A 10,439-nucleotide genomic window follows, 5' to 3' on the forward strand; every position below is an offset into this window, starting at 1 on the left:
AAAAAAAATAAAAGAAAGAAAACTCTAAAATCTTAAAATCTTAAGAAAAGATTAAATTCTAAATTCAACCTTCTTGAAAACCACTTAATTTTCACCACTTAAGTGGAAGTGGAAGGTGGATGTCTCTTCTTTAATGAAAGTCACTCCAAAACTGTCAGTTTTGCAGTTTCTTCATGGAGAGCACTGCCCCAATCATGAAAATGTTCAATTACTTCAACAAATTGTACCCGTTCATGGTCGATATGGGAAGTCATTAAATGAGTCACGCAGTTATTCCCTGAATTAATGATGTGAATGCACAGTTTCAGGCTTGACAGCATTTTTTACCTACCTCATGGGCTAGCTGCATGGAGTGGCCGACCGAAAAACTTGAATAGAAGTGTAATGGGATTCCACTACATTATGTGATGCAGTGTTTTGTTTTGTTTTTTTAAGATTTATTTATTATGCATACAAGAACTGGGGTAAAGACCAGAGGTATGGGAGAGGGGGAGGGGAGGAGGGAGGGAGGGTAGAGGATTCACCAGAGACAGAGTTGGGGGCAGAACAGGCAGATTAACTAAAATACACTGCTGAGGAGAGCAGTGGTGGATCAGGAGAGGTCTGCCACACCATGTGGGTCAGCTCCCTAGTTGGGAATCAAACTCGTGATGCAGTGGCTGCAGATTGCTTCATGACTTCACAGTGCTGCACTCTAATCTATAGCTCTGCCAGGGAGGGCCCTCTCCTGAGATTTTTAATTTTGAATTTAATGGTACTCAAGACATCAGTCTACTGCTCAGTTTGAGAAAAGCTAACAATAAAGTCTATGCGAATTGCCCAATGTAATGTAAGACAGGAATGGAACTACCAAGAAAAAGAGCAGAACATCGTGAACCTACTCAAGAGATCACTCATTAAAAAAAGGATGAATGGACCTGATTGCCACTCAAGGTCCATGATCCTTTTCATAACAATTCCAGTTTGGGGAAGAGTCTTCCCTTTCCTCCTCCTGTGCCTCCTCTTCCTCACCCCCCTCTACCTAGTCTCTGAATACATTTCATTTCTCTAACTAGACACAAAACACAAAATGCATATTCTCCACTACAAAACTTTATCAAATAAATTTCATTTAACCCATAACTTCCTCTTTTAGCCCAACATGCTTTGCTCTACATACCCAACAGTGCCATCAACAGCAAGCACTCTGCAACTTCCCTTATATGTGCTACTTTGTTTAATCCTCACAGCTACTGTGTAACCTGAAGAGTGGAGTTCAGGCCACCTCTCACCACTGAATGCCAAAAAAGTAGAGACAGGAATTGAAGTGCACTTGAACCAAACAGCAGGCAATCTGGAAGATGCGAAGTTAACATCCCAAAGAAACCACCTCAACTTTTCATTTCCAGCTGTCTTTTTATAGTGAGTTGAACAAAGACAATTCAACAGTGAGTCAGCCTTCATGCTGTCAGAAGATTGTGATGTCCATCCCCTGGAGTTACTTATCGCCTTCAGGGACACTTGGCCTCATGCTCACCCATTGTCCTGAGGCTGGTCTTGTGATAGCACTGGCTCTTCACATTCCCCCAGACCTGTCCTTGGGCTGGAAACCTAACTCAGAGCAGACAGGTCATAAACAATATGTATGCAGATTCCCTATGATATCAGCTTAGTGTCTCACCTGATCTCCTCCTCCTCCCTTATTTTGCAGGTTAAAAATAAAAATTAAGGCACCAAGATATAATAACTTGTTCAAGATTCATAAAACTAATGAAATAGGTGGTGGAACTTGTCTGATTTGAGCCACACTCTAATCTGGATTCTGCTCTGCCATCTACAGGAGGTTCTGAGTGGGTCGACTCAGTTCCAGGTGACAGCAATGAGTAGCAAAGTCCTCTGTCTAATCAATATAGAAGTCACGTTTGAAGCAACCACTCTCTGAGCTTTAAAGGAGAGAGGTAAGTGAAACATGGGTCAGCCCTCTGGTGATACCTTTTAGAAGATGGTTTTGATTGCAGATGCACACTTGCCCAGGGCCCAGGGCAGCAGAAGTGACATTTCAGTTTGAATTACAAAAGAGTCCCCTGCTTTCCGGGTTCACAAAGCCTCACATCAGAGCACAGAGACTAGTGCATGGAGATCAAGCACTGGAATTTACCTCTACCCTCTCAGAAGTGTTCTTTTGTGCAGAGGGTGGATAGTTCAGTTTCACAGTTGGCACCCAAACTATGAGCTTATGGGGACCTATTCTTCAGAGACAGACAAGATTATGTCTGAAGTCTAAAGTGTACAAAAAACACAAATCCACATGTAGGGAAATACTGGAGTAGGAGGTGTTTCATATTTAACTTCAATAGCAATATGGATAAAAGGTAGGAAAGGGGGACCCTCCCAGGTGGCCCAATGGGTTAGGAGGCAGCACCACAAGCTAGCCGCAGCTGCTTTGTGCAGTTCGATCTCCAGCCCTAGAGGTGACCCACATGGCGCAGCAGACCTCTCCTGTCTTGCCCGCCGCTCCCCTCAGCAGTGTGTTTCATAGATTTGCATGTTCTGCTCCCCACTCTGTCTCTGGTGAAGCCTCTCACCGCCCCTGCACCTCTGATCTGTGCCCCAGTTCTGTGTGCATAAATAAATAAATCTTTTTTTAAAAAAGGTGAAAAAGGGGCCCTCCCTGGTGGCGCAGCAGGTTAAAGCACAGCACTAAGAAGCTTAAGCCACTGCCGCATGAGTTCGATTCCCGCCTGCTGGGCAGGAGATCCACATGGCGTGGCAGACCTCTCCTGACCCACCTGCTGCTCCCCTCAGCAGTGTACTTCCTCGATCTGCCTGTTTTGCTCCCCGCTCTGTCTCTAGTGAATCCTCTCACTCTCCGCATCTCTGGCCTGTACCCTAGTTCTGTATGAATAAATAAATGAATCTTAAAAAAAAAAAGTGAAAAAGGAAGTGAGTACAGGAAATAATGTAGAGTTATTTGAGGGAAAAATAATGGATGAACAGATGGAAAACTAAGGAACCAAGGAAGATCTATAAAGGACTTATGGATAAAAAGCACATCACATCCTTAATATTGAAACATTTGGAAAAGATGATATGTAGATTGTAAACCAGCATATGCAGAAATGTTCAGAAGTGTAGTTGCAACAAGAAATATTTTAAAAGCATTTATAAAGCTGCATTAGTCATGAGACCACATAAAATTTTCTCCATGCCATGATATTATCATCATTAGCAACAATAACATACATTTAGATAAGTTTTAAGATCAGCAAAATACTTGGTGCTAATTTTCTCACAACTATAAATATCATAATTCTTGCCTGCAAAAAGAATTAACCATAAAATGAGAATGTATAATACAGGGTGCAAAAAAGTGCTAAAAAGATGGTTTTGAAGTGATTTTAGAAAGTGATTTTAGGAAGCCAAATGAATTATTACAATCAGGGAAAATATTTGGAGAAAAGATGTTTTTTGAGCCTGCTCTAGAAATAATAGGGTAACACTTCAAAAGGTAGTATGGGGCAGGACAAGAAGCATCAGTATAAGCCAAGTAGGAGAACAGTGTCATGTAAGTGAAGGAGGCAGACTTATGTGTAAATGATGGTTAAAAGTGGAAATAATAAAACAGCAAGTTGTATTTTCTCAAAAAAAAAAAACCAAAAAAACAAAAAGACAGTAATTTACCAGTCCCACATAGTCTTCCAGAACCTTCCAATTACTGTCAAACGCTGGAGTCCATTTCCCTTCTTCTTTAAATTTGGGTGGGCTTATGTCTGCTCCAACCAACAGAGCACTGTGGAATGATGCTCCGTGACTGCTAAGGCTAAGTCACAAAAGGACACAGTCTCTCTGAGGCTTTCACTCAGGATACTCATCTGTGGATTTCAGCTATCATGTTGGGAGGGATCCAGGCCACGTGGAGAGAACACATGCAGATGTTGAAGTTGACAGCCCAGCTGTAAGGACTCAGATGACAGCCAGAACCAACCACCACATTCATGCACGAAGATATATGTGATTCCAGCTGTCACACTAAGTCTTCCAGCTGAGGTCACAGAACGTTTGATCCATATCATCCATGAACATAATAAATGTTTGTTTCAGGCAAATACATTCTGGAATAATTTGCTTCACAGCCATCGTAACTGGGACACTAACACTGAGTGACTCCAGGTGTCACATACTGTGTGGATGCACTCCATTTTATATCACTTAGCTATTCTGTATAATAAACCACCTCAATCCCCAGTGGATTAAAACAATAGCTCTTTATTATTATAGCTCACACATCAGGGATTGGTTGACCTAGGCCAGTTTCCCTCCTTGTCTAGATGTTGGCCAGAAGCTCTGCTGGGCTAGCTGGAGCAATTTATTAGGGCATGTCTGCCCGACATGTCGGATTCTTTCTGTTGGGACCATGAGGCTGGCTTGGGTATATCTTTTTCATGGAGTGACTGCAGCAAAGGAGCAAGAGTGGAAATACATAATACTTCTTGAGGCCTAGAAACGGCATACCATCACTTCTATTGAGCAAATCAAATCAAATGGTCAGACCCAGTTGAAAGAGGTAGGAAAACAGTCTCCACCTATTTATTTCGCTGCAAAGGTAGAGGCAAAAGGTGTGTTCATAGGGAGGGGTGAAGAATTGGAACTATTAATTCATCAACTACATATTTCGTCTTTGTAATTATCTGCTAAGTACCATTATTATCCTCATTTAATTCATTTCATTGACAAACCAAAGTCCAGTGATATTAAATAATGTTAGTTAACAGAAATTCTGGTGAGACTGCTGCTTTCTTGACTAGTTCATCACTCTAAACTATCTGAAAGATGGTATTTTAGAAGATGTCTTTGTTCAGTTTCTTAGCTGCTATACCCTCAACTGGCTGTGGAAATGTTGTCTCTCCCCCTCTTTCTTTCTCTTTTTTAAAATATTTATTTATGTATTATGCATAGAACTGCAGTGTAGTCCAGAGAGATGTGGGGAGGGGTGAGTTGCGAGGATTCACCAGAGACAGAGGAGGTAGTACAGCAGGAAGTTCTACTGAAATACACTGCTGAGGGGAGCAGTGGGTGAGACAGGAGAGATCTACTGTGCCATATGTGGGCCACTCCCAGCTGAGGATGGAACTCAGGCTACAGCAGTCACAGCATGATAGTGCTAAGACTTAGCCCTTGTGCCACCAGGGAAGCCCCCACTCGTTCTTTCTTTCTGTTTTAAAAGATTTATTTACATACAGAACTGGGGTACAGGGCAGAGGTACAGGGGTAATGAGAGGATTCACCAGAGACAGAGTGGGGAGCAGGACAGGCTAACTGATGAAGTACATTGCTGAGGGGTACAGCAGGAAGGTCAAGAGAGGTCTGCCACACCATGTGGGCCACCTCCCTGGCCGGGAATCAAACTCATGCTGAAGTGGCTTTGCTTCTTAGTGCTGTGCTAAAGCAACCTGCTGTGCCACCAGGGAGGGCCGAGTTTTCTTTTCTTAAACCACTTCCTGACCTTTTAATTCACCCTCAGGATCGCAATCTCAACATGCCTTTTTACCCTTCCACCACAATTCACTCACCTCTTCTCAACTCCCTGAAGCCTTCCCTTGCTCTCTGAAACTCATTACCTGCCATCAGTCTTTATCTGATACCCCTTTAAATATTGCCTTCACTTCTGGAAATGTGCAACCCTAGGCTCCCTGACTGAAACCTGTTAATCCCCCTACTACTCTGCTTCTACTTCTCTGCAGTCCTCTCAAAAGGATACCTGTTTTCTATTATACTTTGTAACCCTGGGCTTGAAGATGACTTATAAGATACAGTATCTTCCTTGTTTTCAATGCATTTTCATAAATCTGTCTCCTTCCTCTTCAAAATTTAGATCCTTTGAAGATCATGCTATCAGACACGACAACCCAAAATGTTGCTATACTAATGACCACCAAGTCTCTACTCATTCTTTGAAGATTTAGGCAACTTCCTGTCTGTCTTCCTCCCAAATCCTGCTATTCTGGAAAATGAAATTGGCCCATTTAGTCTAGATTCAATAGTAATTCTCAAAGGTGTAATTTGTAGATTCACTAACAGATTAGATTTAACTAATCATGTATTTTATTAGAAAGCTGTTTATGTGGAATTCTCTGTTATATCAGAAGTCTATCAAGTTGATGGCATATGAGTGAGAAGATAAAGCCGAGAGATAAATCAAATAATATCTGGTCATTATATTTTTTATAAAAACATTGAACTAGCACCTTCACTTGCACCATTTTTGTGTACGCCAAATTATAGCTGTTCCACTTGTAATTCAATATAATGCATCTTTAGTTGAGATGTAAGAATTAGAGGAGGAAACACATGTAATTGTTTATTTTAAAAAAAGATTTATTTATGCATACAAGAGCTGTGGTACAGGCTAGAGGTGTGGAAGGTGAGAGGATTCACCAGAGACAGAGTGGGGAGCAGAACAGGCCGATTGACTGAAATACACTACTGAAGGGAGTAGTGGGTGAGACAGGAGAGGTCTGCTGTGCATTGTGGGTCACCTCCCTGGCTGAGGACCGAACTTATGCTGCAGATAGCATCATAATGCTGTGCTTTAACCTGTTGCACCACCAGGGAGGGCCCAAAAGTGTCTCATATTAAACTTATAACATTATAACATTACTTCTTAAGAATACTACCAACTTAGTATTTTTTTGTAACATTTTTGTTGCAGTAACATTGGTTTACAACATTTTATATAATATAGAGGTACAGAATCATACCTCAACAGATGTGTTATCATACCATGCCCTCTTCCAAAGCACCATTATCCTTCACTATAGATCATTCTTTCTTTTTTCTTACTGTCTGCCCTTCACACTTCCCCTCTTACGACACATTGGTGGATTAGTGGGTTGAATTGTATCCTACCAAAATGATCGGTAGAAATCCTAATTAATCCGTAGTAAGTCAAAAAGTGACATTATTTGGAAAAAGGGCCTTTTTCAGAGGCAGTAAAGTTAAAATGAGGTCATTTAGTACATTTTCAATCAAGTAAATGGCATGCTATAAAAAGGGGAAATGTTTATAGATATACACACACAGAGGACAATCAATGTAGACACAAAAAGGATGTAGCAAAGTTGGAGGCAGATATTGCAATGACATAAGTACAAGCCAAATGATTCCAAGCCACCACCAGAAGCTAAAAAGAGGCAAGGAACAATTCCATGCAGAGTGCTAGAATTGGCATTACTGGGTCAATGGCCAACATATGTAATTTTGCTGTATATAACTGGGCACGTCTATGATTAAACAACTTAAATTCCAACTGATACATCAGTGTTAGTTTAAGGAGTCCTATCTCATGACAGCACATAATTATTATACTTCTATGTAATAATCACACTGTATATTCACCACTTTAAGTATCACATTTGGTCAAATTTCTTGTGCATAAATTAATCCTCAAGACCGACAGCATTATTAAAATTTAATTCTATAAAGCAAGTTAAAAAGAACTTTTCCCTGAATTGCTGTTGTCAATGTAGTTATTACATACTGACTGCTAATAACATTTATCAAATACTGAACCAGAACACTTTCTAGTGACTTTGAGCTTCTCAACAGTCATAGGTGGCAGTTACATTACACTTTATCAACACAGTGAAATTTAGTTATTGGAGAAGATCTCACAGTAAAATAATGGTTGTGTTAATCCTGATTCCACAAAATAGCTGCATTCCATACGAAGGTAATTTACTTCTGCTGAGTCAGCATACACTGGCTTCTAAATATTTTGGTGTACAAAAAATTACTCCAAGTTTGCTTTTTTAAGACATGGGACAGCAGTTTAATTTACAATTTAGAAGGGAGGATGAGAACTTTAAAAAATATTTTTAAAAAACCTCACGTGTAGAAATTAGTCAACAATTTCTTTTACACACTGCTTTAAATATTATTGCACACGAAAATCAATTTTTGTGTGTGAAGAACCAACAAACAAATGAAACCTGGAAATAGTGTAATTTTTAAAAAAATTCATCAGTGCTTTTAATATCTTGAATCAATGTTGTGATTATGCGCTATACTTGGTAACAGGTAATTTCACTAGGGTATGCTTGAGATATAAGAGCTTTCCTCTTTCCTATTGCATCCTCCTAAGCACCCAATACTACAGACAACTGGTAAATATTATTTCAGCCCTCAAGCAATGTTGCAATTTAGAGTTTATAAAGAGAGAGACGGATTCAGACAGAATCTCCAGGGAGTTTCCAAGTTTTAAGGAGGCCAGGACTGGATTTTCTGCCGTTTTAACCCAGTAACAACACTATTTCAGTATTTCACAGGTAAGACTCAATCAAAACAAACATTTTATTAACCCCCTTAGGAATAATTCTGTGGAGGATAAATTTCACTGGTTCTTTCCCAGGTCCTGTTTGCACTGATCTCAAGCCTAGTTGGTGACAAAACACTCTATCAGTTAGTTAAGAATACAATAAGGAAGAAAATGGGGTAGAAGGTGAAGAGTTGCATGTACAAATAGTAGGGTGTGTATGTAAGCAGATTACAAGAAATCCTCTTAAGGTAATAACAATGAAACTTAACAGGAATGGTACCTTTTAATTTAACTTTTCTGGCTCATGATCAAGGAAGCACAAACGTTGAAGGAATCATAATTTTATATATCAGAACACTATGATTTCCTGTGAATGTTGTTTTTTCTAACGTGTCCCCACACATTATGCAAAGAACTGATAAAACAACCGTGTATTGTGAGGAAACAGGACCAGACCGTGTTAAAACTCCAGGTTAATAGGCATTCTCTATACCCTGTCCAAAACTATCCACAGCTTCCCAGTTTGTGTGTTAATAGCCTCGGCTCTCTTCCTCCCGGTTCAGCCAGGTTGCATCTTTTCTGCTGTCTGATATCAAGTCTGATGTTAAAATCTGATTTCAGCAGTACACAACTTTGACGTTTCGTTTTGCTTTGCTTTTTGGGAACAAACTCCCTCACTCATGCAAACTACATTCCGGGTCTCTGGACATTCCTAGGGATAAGAAAATGCTCAGCATTAAGACTGATCAAAAGGCATTAAGACTGAATTGCATTTCGGAACTTGGACATCTTCAACCCGCTCGCCCAGTGAGCGATCAACGAATTGGTGGGTGTTTGAGATGTCATTACCATGTTATTTTAAAACCAAAAAATCGAAAATGCTGTCATACCGTCCCAATGCAGTGGTCGGTGTTTCGAATAATTGGGCTGTCAAGTAAGTTTAAAGACTTTATAACTACACTGAAAGAAAAAACTTCTCAGCGGATTTTCAGGGTGCTATGAATTCTCGAATATGTTAATAATGGGCCAAGTTAGATTTTACCCTCCCCCCCAAAACACCTACACAACTCCGCAGAGCCAAAGGCCCACCCACCGCGAGTGGCGCGAAAGCCCGGAGGTTCGCAAACTGTGCTCAGCTCACGCCCCGAGATGACTCCGCATTTAAAATTCCGATCAGAGTCCCAGAGCACTAGGGGCCGGAAGTTGGGGCACGTGACCATCCCTCAGCCGCCATTCCTAACGAGGCAGCTGCCACCATCCCTCTACCTTGCCTAGCTCCTGAAGCGCGGAACCGCAGCAACCCCTGACAGGATGCAACCCCAGCGAACTCTGGGCTCCAGGGTCACCAGAACGCACGCTTTTTCTAGCCTGACTCTGCCAGCGCTCGGTTTAGAGGAGCGACCGGAGACTTCCGCCTGGCTGCCAATTAGGGATCGCGCGAGACTTGAGGAGGCGGCGGCCCTATTTCTTCACTCGGATCCCAGGGCTCCGCCCACCAGGCTCTTTCGAAGGCGCGTGACGACGCGGCCAGCGGTGGCCTCCGCACGCGGCTCTCGCGGTGTCTCGCGCTCAGCCCCGCCCACTGCTGCCCCCGCCCTTTCCGCCCCTCCCTCCCCCTCCGCCCTGTCTCTCGGCGGCAGCGGCGGCGGCAGCGGCTCGCGCAGCTCGTTGGCTCACTATATAAAGGGGAGAAGCGGGCGGACCGGACGGCTGGAGCTGCAGCCGGTGGCGGCAGCGGCGGCGCGGGGAGCGGCGTCCGGTGGTGGTTTCCCTCCTTGGCGCGGGGTGGGGAGTGGGCAACGCCCCCCGGACCCCTGAAGGGTCGTGGCTTTTTTTTTTTAAGGGCGATTCTCGAGGTTTTCAGCTCCGGGAGGACTGCCCCCTCCTCCTCGTCTTCCTCTCACCGCTCCCCTGTAATCCTTCACGCTCCGATTTTGTTTCCAAATTTTTCCCCACTCTTGGCGGTGGCTTGGGTCACCCTCCGGCCGTTTTGGTTTTTCTTTTTCTTTTTTTGGTTTTTATCCTGTTTTCTCGGGGTTGCCCCCCTCTTGTTTGTGTTGTGTGTGGAAATGGCGAACTCGGCAAATACAAACACCGTGGTAAGGACGTGGTTCGTGGCCGGCGGGGGCTTCGTTCCGGCGGCAGC

The 10,439-nt window shown here is 42.6% G+C and overlaps 1 protein-coding gene across 1 annotated transcript in view; it reads left to right on the forward strand.

Annotated features, from left to right (window-relative positions):
• Positions 1-9,958: 9,958 nt before the first annotated feature.
• GTF2A1 (general transcription factor IIA, 1, 19/37kDa) overlaps positions 9,959-10,439 on the forward strand; it is a 35,350-nt gene continuing 34,869 nt past the window's right edge. The window contains exon 1 of the mRNA XM_004681649.2: positions 9,959-10,392. Coding sequence (XP_004681706.1) covers positions 10,363-10,392 — 30 coding nt within the window. The 5' untranslated portion in view covers positions 9,959-10,362. The remainder of the gene's footprint in view (positions 10,393-10,439) is intronic.

This window comes from Condylura cristata, unplaced genomic scaffold (assembly GCF_000260355.1).
Source record: "Condylura cristata isolate star-nosed mole 26May11 unplaced genomic scaffold, ConCri1.0 scaffold00013, whole genome shotgun sequence".
Taxonomy (NCBI): Eukaryota; Metazoa; Chordata; class Mammalia; order Eulipotyphla; family Talpidae; genus Condylura; species Condylura cristata.